Raw genomic sequence first — 18,766 nt, forward strand, 5'->3', positions numbered from 1 at the left:
AGGCTAAAGGTGAAATTTCATTAGGTCAGAGGTAGTATAAATAAAAATCTTATACATCAGAGAAGAAGGGTCATTTAATATGAAGGCATCAGAGGTGAAAAGCAATAACTTTAAGTAGGAATAGTGCATTCACCTAGAGGTGCCTCCATTGATTAAAAATAAAATGGGGAACAGAGAGAAGTAAAACTAAGCTGACTCAACCACATTATTTATTCCTGTATTTTCAAATTTTACTCTTAAGTACGCAAATCATAAATGTTGTTATTCTAGACAGATATAAATTTTGCCCAGAGCTGTATGTAGTAAGAAAGACCAAATTATATTAGACTTTATCGTAATACTTTGCTGACTGTTTTCATCGTAGAACCCGATTAAAATGAATTAACTCAACAAACAACAGGGTACTTCCAGATTCCAAGCAAAATGGGGAAGAATTCAAAAAAGGTACCAAGCTCTCAGGAAAAATAGAGTTTAAAGAAAGACTTCTTCTGTTCAATAAGTCCTGCAGGAAAACGTTTATCTTGAACACAGGATTGGAAGAGTTTTTTTCAGGACTTCCTCAGGAATACCCAAGCATTAATGGATCATATCAAAAGACCCACTGACCAAAGCAACCACTGATGACGACTGAACTTCCAGGACATCAATGGAATCCATCAAGCCCACCCCAAAGAAACAGTATAGCTTGCCATCACGTGTTAACCCAGCCAGAGTGTTGCATAAAAAGTGGTAGTTCCAAAAAGCTCACAAATGCCAGCTCCAGTTTTTTTGAAAGGTTTAAGTCCCACTGCAGCTGGGTCAGAGGTGGGTTTCAGCAGGTTCTGACCAGTTCTGGAGGACCGGTAGTGGAAATTTTGAGTAGTTTGGAGAACCGGTAGTAAAAATTCTGACTGGACCCACCCCCATCTATTCTCTGCTTCCTGAGTCCCAGATGATCGGGAGGGAATGGGGATTTTGCAGTATCCTTCCCCTGCCACGCCTACCAAGCCACACCCACAGAACCACTAGTAAAAATTTTTGAAACCCACCACTGCAGCTGAGTATCTTTCCATCTTCTTGCTCTGAGTAGGCCAATGTAGTGAACGTGTCTCCCACAAACGCTTCTACTCTTCTGGCTGGTTATTTAGACTTATGGTCAGCAATCTATATCTGAATCCTCAAGATTCATTTATGGGCTGTGTTAAAGATCCAGGCTCTAACCCAATTGTTTCTCAACCTGGACACCTTTAAGATGTGTGGATTTCAACTCCCAGAATTGGCTAAGGAATTGTGGGAGTTGAAGTCCACGTATCTTAAAGTTGTCCAGGTTGGGAAACAACTGCTTTAATCTGCTGTCTGTTAACACTGTGCTGGATTACAAATCCTTCAGATCGTCCAGCAATTGGATCAAGGCTGTGCCAATGTAACAACCATTTCCTGTTGGATAATAAAAATTGGGGGGGGGGAATAGAGAAAAGACTTACCACTTCTTCATCGGAGAGTTCTCGGCCTTGGATGCTGCTGTTTTCTCTCACGGCTTGTTGATGCTTCTTCCCCTTAATGTGGCTAAAGAGATACACCTCCGAGGAAATCTGGAAAAGGCGTGACATTTGCTCTGTTCATTCATGCCAAAATTTGAGAAAGCCCACCTGACATGTCATGGCTAGTCCAGCTGCTACAGGGGAGAAGTTTGATGGACCTGGCTGGGCAAAGAGGAGATGGTTCTCCACTCTCCTTCACTGCTTTTCTCCAGGCCAGATGTTTTGGTGTCCCTTCCCAATTTGCACCCTTCGGAACTGAAGAAGATTCTTGGATGAGAAGCGAAATGTTTTTCAACATTTGGGACAACCATGACACCCTGGTTGATGGAGGATCTCCATCGATATTGAGTCAACCCAGCCCAACCGGCAAAGCTCAAGGCCTGACACATCTGGAGGAGGGTGTCAACTGGGAAGGGATGCCTCAACATCTGGCCCAGAGAAAAACAGTGGGAAGTTTCTTCTGCTCTGCAGAAACGCCTCGACTTGGAGGATCTCTGCAAGGAAGAAATGGCAGGGAAGGTCTACTCTCCCCTTTGAGTGATCCTCATCGTGAGGGAGCCACAATGGCACAGTGGTTAGAATGCAATAGTGCAGGCTACTTCTGCTGATCACCAGCTGCCAGCAGTTTGGCAGTTCGGGTCTCACCGGCTCAAGGTTGACTCAGCTTTCCGTCCTTCCGAGGTGGGTAAAATGAGGAACCACATTGTTGGGGGCAAAATGCTGACTCTGTAAACCGCTTAGAGAGGGCTGTAAAAGCACTGTGAAGTGGGATATAAGTCTAAGCGCTATTGCTTCCTTTCCTTTCCTTTCCTTTCCTTTCCTTTCCTTTCCTTTCCTTTCCTTTCCTTTCCTTTCCTTTCCTTCCCTTCCCTTCCCCCCTTCCTTCCTTGGTGTTACAGTGGTTAGAATGCAGTATTGCAAGCTGATTCTGCACACTGCCAGCAGTTCGATTCTGACCAGCTCAAGGTTAACTCAGCCTTCCAACCTTCCAAGGTTGGTAAAAGGAGAACCCAGAATTGTTGGGGGCAAGAGGCTGACTCTGTAACCACTTAGAGAGGGCTGGAAAGCACTGTGAAGCATTATATAGGTCTAAGTGCTATTCCTTCCTTCTCCAGTGGTTAGAATGCAGAATTGCAAACTGACTCTGCCCACTGCCATCAGTTCAATCCTGAATGGCTCAAGGTTGACTCAGCCTTCCATCCTTCCGAGGTGGGTAAAATGAGGACCCAGATTGTTGGGGGAAAGAGGCTGACTCTATAAACCGCTTACAGAGGGCTGAAAACCACTGTGAAGCACTATATAAATCTGAGTGCTATTGCTATCCGGACACAGCTAAGAAGGCTTTGATGACTGAGCCACACTTTTGTCTCAAGAGGCTAGTAAAAGGGAGAGTCCTACCACAACATTGCAGAGGGAACACTGCTTCTTTCGCTCATAGGGGGTGAGTTTGGGTGCGTAGTCCGTGTTGGCATGTCTTCCACTGCTTAATTCGGCGGCTTTTTCTTTCCTCTGTTCGATCTGCTCCATGTGCCTCCGGATGCTCTCATCGTGCTGTGTGTGACCGAAAGAGAAGAGGTGCATGCCCCCATTGATTGAAAGCTTAACAGCAGGCCTGACAGAGATCTCTAGGCCGATGGCTCTCAACCTTGACTTCACCCCCTTTAAATACCTTTTGTGGTTGCAAACCATGGCCATGCACCCTCAAGACTTAACCCAAGATTTAAAGCGTAACTTTGCTTCAAGCCTTCGTAGACCCCCTTGTGACACTGTGTCACCCCCATCCTGCCCCCGGGGTTCAGAGACCACAGGTTGAGAACCCACTGCTCTGTGACTTTATGGAAATGTCTTTCTAGTCCATACCTTCAACTGGATCTTTTTCTGGAGCTCCTCCATGGCTTCTTGCTGGGCTGCGGTCAGAGCAGCTAATCTCTCTTCCCGATCTCTACGCAAAGAGGAGACATGGAAAAATTAAGGCACTGGAACGGAGCAACATCTTTCCTGGTTCGGACAGGAAGGTGGTGCAGAGAGTGGTGAGGACGGCAGAAAAGATTATTGGAAGTTCACTTCCTTCTATCCAGGACATGGCATATAAGCGATGCTTGAGCAGGGTCTGCACAATGTCTGGGACCTTACACATCCTCTTCATGACCTGTTTTCTTTACCTTTTGGGAGGGGGCTTCGTGGTATCCAAAGCAGAACATCTACATTCATTTTTAATGTGGGCCAGTATGCTCACAGTAAAAAAATGGAATTTATCTTATCTCATTTTATCTTCTCTTCTCATCTTATCAAGAGTAGCAAAATCCAGAAACTCATCTTGTTTGTGCCTCCTTCCCTCCATTCATCCAGTAGATCCAACATACTCCAATGCTTTTATGTGTGTCTCTATTTTCTAGGGTTAGACCCCCAATAAATGAATTTAGCATTTGCACATTCTATTTGCAAACATTTCTCAATTCATGGCAAATTTAAGATGGGTGGACTTTGACTCCCAGAATCCCCCAGCCTCCGGGAATCGAAGTCTATGCATCTTAAAGTTGGCGAGATTGAAAAACACTTGACCGAAACTCTTGGGTTAGAATTGGAGAGGGCCTCTGTGGCTCAGACTGCTAAGACAGTCTGTTATTAACACAGCTGCTTGCAATTACTGCAGGTTCTAGTCCCACCAGGCCCAAGGTTGACTCAGCCTTCCATCCTTTATAAGGTAGGTAAAATGAGGACCCAGATTGTTGGGGGGCAATAAGTTGACTTTGTATATAAATATACAAATAGGATGAAGACTATTGCTAACATAGTGTAAGCCGCCCTGAGTCTTCGGAGAAGGGCGGGATATAAATGCAAATAAAAATAAAAAAAAAATTAAAAAAATTAAAAAAAAACTGGAAGTGGTTTCACAATGGCTACCTGGCCCGTTCCCGAGCTGCATCTTCCCTGGCTTTTTCCTTCTCCTGCCTCTGCTGCTCAATCCGAGCTTCTTGTTCTTTCCTCTTCATTAGCAACTCTTCCACCCGGGCCTGGCGCTCCGCTTCCAAAACTCTCTTCCGCTCCTAGAGAGCAAACATTTCGCTTGTTAAATATGGAAATCTTAAACGGTTTGCACAATGATAGAAAGGACAGAAGCTTTGGGATGCATGGATGGATGGGTAGATGATTGATTGATGGTTGGATGCAGATAGTTAGAAAATGGGGGGATAGAGATAGATAGACGATGGATGGATGGCTGGTCAGATAGAAGAAAGGTAGATAGATAGACAGACAAGACAGATAGACAGACAGAGAGACAGACAGAAAAAAAGATGGATCATATCATCATGTTGAGTTAGTTCCATGTAGGCTAACTAGCTGATTCAGAGCTCAGTAGCACTTTAGAGTGAGGAGAAGACAAGGAAGTGAAGGAAAAGGAAGAGAAGGGAGGGAGGGAAGACAGATTACCACAATAATGTTCCAAAGTAGGACACTAGTGAGGCAAAGCAATAAACCATTAAAAACTCTCCTCTTCTTTGTTACTGACTTCTACAACTCCTTCTAGCCTTTGTGAAGTCAAGGTCTACCTGGACAGCTTCGTCGCGGGCTTGCTTCTCTTCCTGCCTTCGTTGGCGCTCTTCCTGTAATTCATTCAGTCTTTGTTCGTATTCTTTCAGTTTGGACAGAACATCGTGGCGCTTATTCTGGGCTTCCAACGTATTTATGAATGCAATTTCATTCACCTGCCAAAGAGGGAATTGGGAACTCCGATAACCACGATGAAAAATTGGATTGGAGCAAAATAAAACGGCAAACCCTTTAGACCAGTGATGGCTAACCTTTTCCAGATTGAGTGCCCAAAGCACACGTGTCCGTGCTCAAATGCATGTGTGCACACACACACACACACATGTTCCGGTTTCAGCACTCGGTGCTGAAAAGATTAGCTATCGCTGCCCTAAGCAATGGTCTCTCTCCCTCTTTGAAAAGCATCTTCCGTTGTACCATACTCCATTCCCACTTCCTCTTGCTTTCCCTCTTGGCTCTCGCCCTCTCGTTCCCAAATCTGCAGAAGGAAAGCGCAAGGCAAGAGAAAGACATTGGCTATTTCTCTCCTGAGTTGAGGCTAAACGGCCTCTTTTGACTCCTCTGATTTTCCTACTTTCTCTCCCACCATTTACAGCCGTGTCAAACATCCCCAGACAGGGTTCCACTTTCCGCTTTGTTTGCCGAGTGGAACACATTTGCAGGACGGATTTTTTTGCAGCTCATTGAGCGGGCGGCGGTGGGAGGGGGGGGGCGGCAAGGGAAGAGGAACAGCTGTGAAAGTCCCAGCCTTCTCTTCCTATGCCCCCCCCCCCGGTAGCTCTGACCCAATTAGCCGCGATCTTGGGGTGCAAAGGGCCGGGGATCTCGCGCCCAGCTGAACTGATGCAATGCTTTAGCACATCTGCTCAAGTGGGAATTATGACAGGTTGGGTTGTTAATCTGATTGTCGGGGTCACCCGGGATTAAGGAAACCAGGGCCCGCAGGTAAAAGAAATGACAGCAGTTCTAAGGGAAGGGCAGGAGCAGCCAGCAGGCTAATGGACTTATCCAACTGTGTCTTCTTAAGGGCTCGCAAAGCATTAAAAACATGACTTTTCAAAAATAGCACCCGGTGTGTAGACACACGCACAGACCCTTGAAATTCTCCATCCTCTGTGGAAATGAAAACCAGCTCTCACCGTAGCACAAAACCTTGCCTACAAATCAACTCTCCACATCACGGTAGTGAACATCAAATTTATAGGACAGCTCTGCCTTCTAGTCATCAAACTGAGACAAGGGCAGCACATTTAAAAAATAAAAATAAAAAGCAGTTCTGAGTTAAGATGCCAAACCAAGCAAACAGAAACCTCGGAGCAAAAGTTCATCGCTCTCTCTTAACGGAAGGGCTTTTCCATCAAATCTAAGTGGCTGCGCTTATTTCAGTTTATTTCGCTTAAAAATAATGTCGATAGGTTCTCTTCAAGGAACTGAACCTAAGTGATGAAAAGGACAGAGAGAAAACCGTGTCCTTTGGTGGAAACAGTTCATCGGCAGAAAGTCAGGCATCAACATCCAGCCGCTGAAAACCACACTTGGCCTTCAGAGTCGTCTCGAAAGCTTCAGAAGAAAGACCTTGATGCTTCTATCACACTGTTTTGAGATTGAAGACAAATAACTTCAAGAAGATGAACAGGCCTTTATGGCGAGGACCGCTGTTATTGTGATTCGGAAATAGAGAATGTGCCCAAGTGACTGGCCTGAAAGGGAGACATCTAATGCAGGGGTCTCCAACCTTGGCCCCTTTAAGACTTGTGGACTTCAACTCCCAGAGTTCCTCAGCCAGCTTTGCTGGCTGAGGGACTCTGGGTGTTGAAGTCCACAAGTCTTAAAGGGACCAAGGTTGGAGACCCCTGGTCTAATGCAATATTAGTAGATCAGGGGTACACAAATTCGGACCAAAGATATATTATGATTTCTACTGCTGGGCTCTAGACTAACTTGTAATTAGGATCATGTCCATAAAATGCAACAAGATCCTGATCTTACCTTAGCTTCTTCCTCTTGGGCTTTTTTGACAATCGCTTGCAACTGCACTTCACGTTTAAATTCTGCATGGAGCAATTTTTCCTCCATCATCCTTCGCCTCTGGTCCAACAGTTCTTCTTTCCATTTTTTCACATCTTTTTCCTGCAGGGGAGAATGAAGAGTCAAAGAAGCCCTCAACGTCTTTGGTATCTTTCGTTGTGCAACTTGCCACTAATATTGATCGTGGTCGTATCGAACATAATACAAACACGGTTGGAGGAAACACAACTTTTGGGTCCTAATTTCAGGATTGGGGCATTAAAAAGAGGGACATGGCAAATTTACCCTTTCCATTAATTTTTGAAGCTTTAGCGTTTTCTCTTCGCGGAGCTTCTCTCTCAGTTGCTGAGCCTTCATCTGCTTCTCTTCGTGCTTCTTCTTCGATTCTGCAATTGTCCTTGGGACACAAAAGACACGGAAAACTGAGCACCAAAGGAATAAGGTGGGAGCAGCTGAAACCTACAGTACGCTGCATCAACAGCACAGAAGATTTAAAAACAGAGTTACAACTTGGAGGGTTGTAGAAGATCCCCAGTTCAAACTTCATTTGCAGGGTACGATATAGGGTACCTCTATAGTTGTACACGATTGTGATAATAATAGTAATCACTGCTAAGACTGTTCAGGTATAGGCCATGGAAAATCTTCTGTTATTCAAGTAGACTAGAGTTCCCTCCAGACATTTTGGATTATCAAGTTTTAGCAGCTCAATCAATATGCAGTCCAAAATATTTGAGGTCATTCAAATAAAGTCAAGTCAAGCTCAACTCCTAGGGACATCAGACATCCATGGGGTTTTCTTGGCAGTAATATCAAAGAGGCTTCCCACTTCCTTATGCTGGAATTCTACTTCACCATCTCAGTTTAAGCTATAATAAAGGATTTCCTTATGATTTCCCAGTCTAGGACTAATCAGGAAAAATCCTGATCAGCTTCAACTTCGATCAAGGATGGTCAGGCGCTGCCTACCCCTGAGACAATACAACTCTGCTGGCTAGAGGTGTAGCCCACGTCCTTTTCTAGGCAGTGATACAAAAGTGTCGTCTTCTGGGATATTTTTTGGGAGGGCTTTCATCTAGCCTAAATCAAAAACTAAATCCAGGCTTGGAATTTCCTAGTGCGAAATTCTGAATGCACCCAAGTGCATTCAGTTCCCAAATGCATTCAGAATGCACAAAGTTTCCTATCTTTAAATTATCAGTATTTACCGTGTTTCCCCCCAAAATAAGACTCTTATATTTTCTTGAACCCCGAAATAAGCGCTTGGCCTTATTTTCGGGGAGGTCTTATTATTTTGGGGTGCGTGGAGGAAACCAGAGGAAATGGCGGGGACCGGCTACGCATGCGGTTAAATATTTTTGGGGAAGGCTTATTTTTTTTGGGGGGGGGGCTTATTTTAGCGCATGTGCTCAAAAGCCTGATTGGGCTTATTATTAGGGAGGTCTTATTTTCGGTGAAACTCATACAGATTCTGATTCACAGTCTTCCCCGAACGGTGGAATCAAAAAGTTTAAAAAGTGAAGACCTCTTGCGAGACGGAGAAGAGAGTTTCTCGTGCATGTGGATTCCGTGGCCCGGTGGGCGAGCTGGTTCTTCTTCCACAATGTCTCCCCAGGAATTATTTTGGCGCCACGATTCACGAGCTGCGAAAAAAACCCAGAGAATCGGTTTTCGAAGCCGAAGCTGATCCAGTTATCCAGGGTAACCTGGCCATGATTGCACAACGGTGGCGATGAGAACAGGGCTCTCAAATTGACTGTAAATGTTGGGCTCTTTTATACAGAAGTCGGTTCGAGAAAAGAATCTGTACCTTCATAATCTGCCAGGACATCATTCCAGTCCATGGAAATGCCGCAGAAGGATATGCTGCCATTGCCCAGGCTGGCCTGAAAATCCAGAAGGCAAAAGAGAATTTCAGGTGTTCTGTTAAAGAGGAATTCCCCGTCAACTCGTCCCTTTCCACTTTCTGCAAATCAGAACAGCAGCCGTGACAGAAAGTCCTCAGTTTATGACCAGAACTGAGACTGGGATTTCTGCCCTAAGTTGCTGCATATATAAAATTCGTTACTACCAGTTCTGTGGGCGTGGCTTGGTGGTGGTGGGTAATGTGACTGGGTGGGCATGGCCAATTTTTTTTTTAACTTTTGAAAGCATTTTTTCTACAACCTCTTCTGCTGAAAAAATGCTTTTAAAAGCCTGTGATGATCAGGCAACTCAGCTGGGATCGCCAGAGGAAAAAAAGCTTTTAAAGGGTTCTGACAATCCCAGCTGAGTTGCCTGATCGCCAGAACCTTCTAAAAGCATTTTTTTTTACAACCTGTTCAGCCGAAGAGGTTGTAGAAAAAATGCTTTTGAAGGGTTCTGACGATCCCAGCACGATCATCAGAGGCTTTTTTTTTTACTTTTAAAAGCATTTTTTTGGCCGAAGAGGATCTTAACCCGTGTTCTGGCTTGTTTTAACTAATCACAATTAAACCCTATTTTTGAAATGGTAGGGAATTGGGCAAAAGGGACTCTTTCTCCGAGAACAACCAGGGTTTGTCCGCAAATCAATCTCCAGTTTCTGATGTTCCTTGTTCTTCTCCCAAAAGTTCCCGGTTCCCTGAAAATCCCAGAACACCACATGAATTCTGTAACTGGGAAACAAGCATGTCCCAAAGGTGCTTTTTCAGGAGGCAAGTGGACTTTCTTGTTTTTTCTTTTGTAAGACGTTTCGCTTCTCATCCAAGAAGCTTCTTCAGCTCTGACTTGGATGGTGGGGAATGGAAGGATTTATATTCCTTGCAGACAGCTGGTCATTTGCATCCTTTTAGAGGGTCTTTGAAGCCCTTGGAGGTTTATCTGTGTCCTCAGAGTCACCTGAGTGGTGCAAATGGTTCCTGTAGTCTGCAATTTTTTCCCCTCTGGAAATCCATTCCTCCTCCCACACCCATTCCAAGGGTGTCCATCCCAAATTGTATAGCTAAAAGTCTGTAGAGATTCTCAGTCCTCCAGGTCTTGGTTGTCCTAAAGGTGCTTATTTTTCAGGAGGCAAGTAGACTTTCTTGTTGTTGTTTTTTTTGAAGACATTTCGCTTCTCATCCAAGAAGCTTCTTCAGCTCTTCGAAAGAAAAACGTCTTCAAAAGAAAAAAAACAAAGAAAGTCCAGTCGTCTCCTGAAAAAGCACTTTTGGGACAACCATGACCTGGAGGACTGAGAATCTCTACAGACTTCGGGAAACAAGCAGTTAATTTCTACATGGTTCAGAAAAGGAAACCTCACAATTCAGAATACTTTGTATATTTTTCCTGGCTCCCTTATTACAGAGTGAGGGCTCAGCTATTCTTCAATGTCAAATAGTATATAAAAGACCAGCCTTGTATTTTTCGAGGCCGACCAGGGCTCTGGAAAAAGAGCCATTCCATCAATGTCATCCTCCCCCCACACCCATGAGCAGCAAACTCACAGAGAAGTCGCTGTCGTTGTCCGTTTCTAAGTTGATGTCGGTGTTCTCCTCGGCTTCGATCTCTCTCGTCAGCTGCTCCTCTTCGGCGATGGCGCTCGCGATGGCCTCCTCGTTGGCTTTTTCCAGGCGGTCCGCTAACTCCTCTTTTTTAGCGAGCACCTCGGCCATGGACTGCAAAAGGGAAACGGAGGTCAGAAAAGCAGACTGGGAAATCGGAACAATACTGTCCAGGTAAGGATCACGGTTAAATCTCCTAAATGTTAATGGATTGGTGGCTCAGTGAAAGATACAAATAGTTCTCCACTTACAACTGTTCATTTAGCGACCGTTGAAAGTTAAGACGACACCGAGAAAAGTGACTTACAACTGGATGTTACACTTATGTTTTAAGTGCCATGGTGGCGCAGTGGTTAGAATGCAGTATTGCAGCTAATTCTGCTGCCTGCCGGCTGCCTGCAGTTTGATCCTGACCGGCTTAAGGTTGGCTCAGCCTTCCATCCCTCCAAGGTCGGTAAAAGGAGGACCCAGATTGTTGGGGGCAAGACTCTGTAAACCACTTAGAGAGGGCTGTAAAAGCACTGTGAAGCAGTATATAAATCTAAGTGCTATTGCTAGTTAGTCCTCCCTCCTTCCCTCCCTCCCAGTGGTTAAGAATGCAGTATTGTAGGCTAACTCTGCCAACTGCCAGCAGTTCGATCCTGACCGGCTCAAGGTTGACTCAGCCTTTCATCCTTCAGAGGTCAGTAAAATGAGGGCCCAGATTGTTGGGGGCAAATATGCTGACTCTGTAAACTGCTCAGAGAGTACTGTAAAGCACTCTGAAGCGGTATGTAAGTCTAAGTGCTATTGCTATTATGACCACTGCAGCATCCCCAGGGTCATGTGACCAAAATCTAGGCGTTTGCTAAAAAAAAAAAAAAAAGGCTAAGGAATTTTTCTAGCTCTACCTTCTAGACTCCTTCATCAATTCTTCTATGGATACTCCAATCTTATTTACTTGAGAACCAGAGTCTTTTTCTGTAATAAACAAGTATGTATAAATAGGAACTTATAGTAATTTAATCTGACTCAGTCAGAATCATTGACTTGGATGGGCAGCCATAGAAATATGACTGAACAAATGAAGGAGTGAGTGAATTTACTGCAAACAGCTGGCTGCTTTTTTTTTTTTGGTGGTCTCATATTTAGGACCTCTTGGTATAGATCAGGGGTCTTCAACCTTGGCAACTTTAAGCCTGGCGGACTTCAACTCCCAGAACCCCCCAGCCCAGGGGGGTTCTGGGAGTTGAAGTCCGCCAGGCTTAAAGTTGCCAAGGTTGGAGACCCTTGGTATAGATGAAGGTGCTTACGTTTGAAATATCTGCAGGGTCCATTTCGCTTTCGCTCTTGACATTTTCTGCTTCATCACTTTTTGGAGCAATGGAGGTGACGGGGCCGTCTCCCTGTGGACTCTCAGAGTTGCATTCGACGTCTATGAGAACGAGCGGTACTTCGGAAACAGGTAGCAAAGGTCCAATTATCTTCTCGGAGACCTTGAGGTCTTCCAACACCCGGCCTGTGAACTAATGTGGGATAGATGGACAGATGAGCAACCGAGATATTCCGAGGAGTATTTGTTAACCCTGAAGCTGACCTGACCGGAGCCATCTTGGAGCTTAGGGCTGAGGGATAGGGAGGGGAGATTAGAGATAGCTGGGATTTTGTAGCCAAAACAAAATGCTTTCTCTTGGGAACCAAGGACATTCTCACACCTGGCCCGAGGAAGGAGGAGTGATGTTACCAGGCAACCAGACTGTGCCTTGATTGGGCCATGTGACTGATTCTTTGGAGTTGAGGGAAAACTTTTACTTTTAATTGGGTGAAAACTGCGGGAACCTTCAGAGTCGGTTTTCACCAGATCTGTGCCAATATGATATACCCAGTAAAGCTATTATTCTTTGAGGAATCTACTGGCCTCGGAGTTTTGTTTGCTGTGGGTAAATTACTCAAGGCAATTTAATCCTTTTATTTTTTTTCCTCTCCCTCCAAATCTCACTTTTCTTCCTTCACTCATTCTCACAGCCCATCTTATAGCCAATCAGGTGCTGTAAAAAAAACAACAACACCTGAAGACTTTAAACATGTAGATTTTAAACCTGAACTTTTTTATTAGGTATAATATCAGAAAAAATTGATAAGAGAAGTATGTATTTAATATTACATTTCTTTAACAGCAGCGAGGATTATATTCACACAATACGGGAAACATGAAGATATAATGAAGAGATTAGAAGATACTAATTGTGCACAAATGGATAGATGGACATTGAAAATTAAACAGAAAGAAGATGTAGAATACTGTGTTTTCCTGAAAATAAGACCCTGTCTTATATTTTTTTGAACCCTGAAATAAGTGCTTGGCCTTATTTTCGGGGAGGGCTTATTATTTTGGGGCGCGTGGAGCAAGACGGGGCTCCTCTTGCCGTCTTACCTGATTTCCAGCTCTGTCTCCCTAACCCTAACCAGAGGAAATGGCGGGGACCGGCTGCGCATGCGGTTAAATATTTAGTGCATGCGCTCAAAAGCCCGATTGGGCTTTATTATCAGGGGATGTCTTATTTCAGGGAAACACGGTATTATCAAACATGGACTTTATTTTACCAATGGTTGGGAAAAAAGGGTGGAGACGAAGAATGTAAATTTTGTATTGTTAAGCAAATTAAATACCCAGACCAGACGATGTTTATTAAGCACTAAGAAATGTATTTAGTAGAAAATCAATAAAAAAATAAAAACCCCTGCAGATTGAGTTTATGCTCACCTGAGTCCTCTCGGTGAGCGGATGTTCACATTGATGGCAAGGGTCTTTCAGGATGGGATCCACATTTTTCGAAATGCTGTCCTCGGTCAATGAACCCTTTCGTTTGTTGACCGGTGGAGGGAGAAGGACGTTTTCTTTGTCGCTGTCATCCTTAAAGTGCGATGATTCCGCCAACGAAGTGGTTTTGGGGACCAAAGCAGAGGATTTGGATCGAACAGGCCTTCCTCGCTGGACGGTCTCCCAGCCTTCAGCATCTCTCCTCTCTACATGGAAAAGCCAACCAAGAAATCGGGAGGGAAACTTAGCAGCGGAAGCAGCGTTGGGTGAAGGAAACTCTCAGTAACATGTTGCCTTCGCTGTCTGTTAGACGAAAGGGTCTGCAAACTTGGCTCTTTTAAGACTTGTGGACTTCAACTCCCAGAGTTCCTCAGCCAGCTTTGCTCTGGGAATTGAAGTCCACAAGTCTTAAAAGAGCCAAGTTTGCAGACCCCTGTGTTAGACGTAGGGGTAAAAATAAAATTAGGCAGTCAGCAAGTGCTAAAATTACCGTATTTTTCAGAGTATAAGACGCACCGGAGTGTCAGCTTTGGAAGCCATATTAGGCCGGAAGCTTCCGTGCTTCCACTTTCTCATGTGTGGGAAAATGGGGGGGGGGAGATTTAGTAGAGGGTTTGTCTTTAGACCTAATAGCATTCTCCTTGTTGGTCAAGGTCAGGCCGATCCTGCATCTGGAGAAGGAGTGGCCGGAGTGCTGTCTTGAGATGGGACAGATGGTGATTGGAGCATGTGATTGACTGAGGACTGAGGAGATGGTTTTGGGGGGTTTGATTTACTGAGGGAAAACCTGGATCTCTCAGATTCGGGTTTTCCCAGATGTGCCAGAAAGCAAAGCAAAGCTGGCTGGGGAATTCTGGGAGTTGAAATCCTCCAGGCTTAAAGTTGCCAAGGTCGGAGACCCCTGCTCTAAGGTGTCCTGGCAGACCAGGAGAAATGGGATGTCTACCATATGGCTACCTACTGCAACGCAGAAACCAGGGTTCAGAAAAAAAAAAAAAAAAGGAAGGCAACACACATAACACCCCCCCCCCAAATATATCGCAAGCTGGATTTAGTTACTTGTCCCGTTTTGTCCGTGAATATTTCACTGGATTATTTTGCCAACTCTCTTAACCACACTCGAGCTCCCCCCTCTCTGCTTCCTCTTGTATTACACGGGAGGGACAGACCATCTGTTGGGCTGAGCCCTCTCCCCACCCCACCCCCACCTAAAAGCCATTTAGTTGGGCTGCCTTTCAGAGGACTCCATCTGGAAGGACTGTCCGGTTAACCTTGTTAGTGACACAGCAGGACCAAGTCACAGGAGACCTGCTGAGCTTTTGGGGTGGGGCGGGGTTTTTTTCTTCAATTAAAGCATCTATTTAAAAGGGTGCCTTTCTCCTGCGGGTGGAAGGTGGGCTTCTACCCTTCTCCCTGAAACAGCCTCCTTCCATTCAGTGTGCATGTATCAGGGAGGGATGGAAGGGAGGAGGGATGGAAGGAAGGAAAGAGAGATGGAAGGATGGATGAAGGAAGGAAGGAAGGCAAGGGAGGGAAGGGAAGGGAAGTAAAGAAGGAAGGAGGGAGGGAAGGAAGGAGAGAGAGGAAGAGAGGAGGGAGGGGAGGGAAGAAGGAAAGGAAGGAAAGGAAGAGAGGGAGGAAAGGAGGGATGGAAGGGAGAGAGACGGAAGGAGGGAGGGAAGGAAGGAAGCGGGGAGATGCAAGGAGGGAGGGAGGGAAGGAGGGAAGGAAGGAGGAAGGAAGGAAGGAAGGAGATGGAAGGAGGGAGGGAAGGAAGGCAAGGGAGGGAGGGAAGGGAAGGAAAGAAGGAGGGAGGGAGGGAGGGAAGGAAGGAGAGAGAGAGGGAAAGAGGAGGGAGGAAGGAAGGAAAGAAAGGAAGAAAAGAAAGGAGGAGGAGGAAGGAAGGAGGGAGGAAGGAAGGAAGGAGGAAGGAAGGAAGGAAGGAGATGGAAGGAGGGAGGAAGGAAGGCAAGGGAGGGAAGGGAAGGAAAGAAGGAGGGAGGGAGGGAGGGAAGGAAGGAGAGAGAGAGGGAAAGAGGAGGGAGGGGAGGGAAGAAGGAAAGAAAGGAAGAAAAAGAAAGGAGGAGAGGGAGGCAAGGAGGTAGGTAGGAAGGAAGGAAGGGAGGGAGGGAGAGAGGAGAGAAAGATGGAAGGAGGAGAGGGGAAGGGAAGGGACAAAGGAAGGAAGGGAGGGAGGGAAGGGAAGGGAAGAAGGAGAGGGAGGGAGGAAGGAGAAATAGAAGGGAATCAAAATAAGAGCTTTCTTGAACTTTCATAATAATGAGTTAAACTGACCTGGATTTAGGCAACTCTTAATCTGCTAAGCAACTTACTAACCGCTGTCATGTCATATCAACCCCCCCACCACAAAAAAGCTTCATATACTTCCACTCTACAATTACCACACCGCCTCAAAACCAGAATTAAACATTTCAAAAAGATACCGGAAACGGCACCCAACCTTCCCAAGACCCAGCCGGTCCCCTCGATGAAAGGCTCAATCGCTGGAAGGCGATGAGGTTGGAAAGATGCCAGAACACTCCGATTTATTTTATTTTATTTTTTTAAAAAAAATAGAGGCAGCCAGGGAAGGAAGGCATGGAGAAAGAAGTGGGAAGGGGCCCTTCGCCACCTCTGGTGTTATCCAGGCTTTGAGATGCTCGAGTAAAATGGGCTGGAAGGGGACGGAGAAGCAGAGGACTCGTCCTTCGAACCGAGTGAAGATGAGGTCCCGCATGGAGGTGGATACGTGGATACGTGGCTACCACCTGCAAAAGCCGCTCTGGTCTTCCCTTATCTATCACGGGCTTTCAAGCAGAGACGTATTTTGAGCAGAAGAAACAGCAGCAGGATTAAGAGGGGGGGGGGTCACCTCTACCGCCAAAAGCAAGCCGTCCATTATCGCTTTTAACATACTTCTACTCCCTTCAGTTGCTACACACCCGGTCTACCTATTGGTTTTGTCTGGAAGACGTTAGCTAAGCAGGCCTCGAGTGGGGCCGCTTGTAAGCCTCCCATATTCTGAAATTCAAACCTCCCTCAGATGCTTTTAAACTGGGGAGGGTTCCAGGCGGTGATATTTAAAAAGCAAAGATTTCTTTTGTTTTTTCCCTTCCTATCTCTCTCTCTCTCTCTCTTTCATTTCCCCAAATTAAATCTACGGTTTTTCTTCTTCAAAGTTACGTTACTGGTTAAAGCAAGCAAAGAAACAGAATAAAAGTAGAAGACGAGAAGGCCAGGGAGGAGGCACAGAAAGATTAGAGAGCAGCCCAAAGTTCTTCATTCACGTCAGAAGCAATTTCAAATTATAAACATATAACACTCGACACTGAGCAAGAAAAATAGGCATAAAATAGATGATAGAAATATAGCACGCGTAAAAGGTGCAGGTTGAGCCCAAAATTGCATGACTCAACGCCGAAGGCGCACAGAACGCTGTTCCCTTCCCACCAAAGGCGGTCCCTGTTTTTCTACTTGCATTTTTTTATGTGCTTTCGACATAAAAGGTTGGCAGAAGCTGGGACAAGGAACAGGAGCTCACCCCATTACACGGCAGCACTAGGGATTCGAACCGCTGAACTGCCGACCTTCTGATCGACAAGCTCAGCATCTTAGCCACTGAGAGCCAACGGTCCCTTTGTATGGCCAGAAGGTTCTCTTTTTAGGCCTGATGTCTAAAACGCAGCCTCTGTCAAATGGCACACCTGGCTTGGAAAGGACTGGGGCACCCAAACACGGCTGGCCAAACTAGAAAGGGGGAAAATACTTGCCCGTTCGGCGGGAGGGCTTCTGCACTGCAGAGGGGGCCCGGCCCTGGGCTGCCGCCTCCTCCGAATGGGGAGCTGCTCCTGGGTGGCTGGCCTTGACTTTGTCTGCCCAGCTGACCCCAGAAGGAGCCAGGCGGTTCGAGGTAACGGTCGCAGGAGGTCCTCTAAGAGAAGAAAAACTCATGATCTCCGGCCATTAAAACCATCTGCCATGTTCTACCCTGTTGTGCATGTTCTAACTGCTGGTGCTTAGCCTTGTCATGCTGGCTTGGGAATTCTGGGAGTTGAAGTCCACGGGTCTCAAAGTTGCCAAGGCTGGTCACCCCACGCAGGTGCCGAGGGAACCCTCAGTCGGTCACTCTGTGGCTGTGGAAGCTCCACTAGTTTTCCCACCCAACCAGGTGATGAACCAGCAGCTGGGAAGCAGTGAACAAAATGACTATTTCCTTGCTTGCTGAGCTACAAATTGCTTCCGTTTGGCCGTTTGCAGCCCACCCATTTTACCCTTGAAATAGTAAAAGCTGTATAATTTGCCTACCCGAAATTGAGACTTCTTCGGGCGTTGGATGTCACGCTGATTCTGTCGGTCGATGGGCTGGGAATCACGTGGCGCCCTGGAGACATCTTCTTGACTTCCCATGCTAGCGAGGTTGGCCTGCAAATTATGCAGAATGCTCAACAAAGAAACCGGCTTCCTTTCCCTTGCGATTAACAACATCACGCCTTGGATGCTGCAATGCAATGGGGAGCCCTGGAGGACCCGCCACTAGTACAAAGCTGTCTTGCCCTTTTATAAGAAAGGGAAGGAAGGGAAGGGAAAGACAGGACAGGACAGGACAAGACAAGAAAGCTAGAAGGAAAGGAAAGGAGGAAAGATGGAGGGAGGGAGGAAGGGAGGAAGGGAAGGAAAGAAGAAGAGAGAGAAAGGGAAGGGAAGGGAAGGACAGGAAAGGAAAGGAAAGATAGAAGGGAAGGGAAAGGAAGGAAAGATAGAAGGGAAGGGAAGATAGAAGGAAAGGAAGGGAAAGGAGGAAAGATGGAAGGAGAAGGAAGGGAGGGAGGGAGGAAAGAAGGAAGGAAAGAAAAGGAGGAGAGATGGAGGGAGGAGGGAGGGAGGAAGGAAGGAAAGGAAAGGAAAGGAAAGGAGGGAGGGAGGGAGGAAGGGAGGAAACAGAGGGAGGAAAGCAGACAGGCAGGGAGGAAAACAGGGAGGGAGGGAAAGAGGGAGAGAAGGAGGAAGGAAGGAAGAAGGCAGGCAGGCAGGGAGGGAGGGAGGGAGGGAGGAAGGAAGGAAGGAAGGAAGGAAGGAAGGAAGGAAGGAAGGAAGGAAGGAAGGAAGGAAGGAAGGATCTTTCCCATTCACCTGCTTTGAGCATCAGCCTTCTCCAACTTCTCCTGCAACTGAATCCAATCTATCAAGGCCTTGAAATCCCGCACGTAATTGTCTAACATCATCAGCACCTCCTAGAAAGAAGAAGAAACGTTACCAAAAGAGGAGCTTGGCGTGTTATTTTAACCGGCAACAAAACAAAATAATAAAGGGATAACTGGGGGTGATGGTGGTGGTGGAAGGACAATAAAAATAAATAATCCTGT

At 46.0% G+C, this 18,766-nt stretch overlaps 1 protein-coding gene across 3 annotated transcripts in view; it reads right to left on the reverse strand.

The window, feature by feature from the left end:
- SCAPER (S-phase cyclin A associated protein in the ER) overlaps nucleotides 1-18,766 on the reverse strand; it is a 109,381-nt gene that overhangs the window by 70,917 nt on the left and 19,698 nt on the right. For all 3 annotated transcript variants that reach the window (XM_058156370.1, XM_058156369.1, XM_058156371.1), the window contains 15 exons: nucleotides 18,534-18,634; nucleotides 17,709-17,825; nucleotides 17,174-17,334; nucleotides 13,347-13,609; nucleotides 11,896-12,108; nucleotides 10,547-10,717; nucleotides 8,911-8,986; nucleotides 8,626-8,743; nucleotides 7,386-7,497; nucleotides 7,062-7,202; nucleotides 5,072-5,227; nucleotides 4,425-4,567; nucleotides 3,381-3,462; nucleotides 2,919-3,071; nucleotides 1,464-1,571 (listed from right to left, as the gene is read on the reverse strand). In XM_058156370.1, the coding sequence (XP_058012353.1) occupies nucleotides 1,464-1,571; nucleotides 2,919-3,071; nucleotides 3,381-3,462; nucleotides 4,425-4,567; nucleotides 5,072-5,227; nucleotides 7,062-7,202; nucleotides 7,386-7,497; nucleotides 8,626-8,743; nucleotides 8,911-8,986; nucleotides 10,547-10,717; nucleotides 11,896-12,108; nucleotides 13,347-13,609; nucleotides 17,174-17,334; nucleotides 17,709-17,825; nucleotides 18,534-18,634 (2,115 nt within the window). The remainder of the gene's footprint in view (nucleotides 1-1,463; nucleotides 1,572-2,918; nucleotides 3,072-3,380; nucleotides 3,463-4,424; nucleotides 4,568-5,071; nucleotides 5,228-7,061; nucleotides 7,203-7,385; nucleotides 7,498-8,625; nucleotides 8,744-8,910; nucleotides 8,987-10,546; nucleotides 10,718-11,895; nucleotides 12,109-13,346; nucleotides 13,610-17,173; nucleotides 17,335-17,708; nucleotides 17,826-18,533; nucleotides 18,635-18,766) is intronic.

Source organism: Ahaetulla prasina, chromosome 13 (assembly GCF_028640845.1).
Source record: "Ahaetulla prasina isolate Xishuangbanna chromosome 13, ASM2864084v1, whole genome shotgun sequence".
In the NCBI taxonomy this organism is placed as follows: Eukaryota; Metazoa; Chordata; class Lepidosauria; order Squamata; family Colubridae; genus Ahaetulla; species Ahaetulla prasina.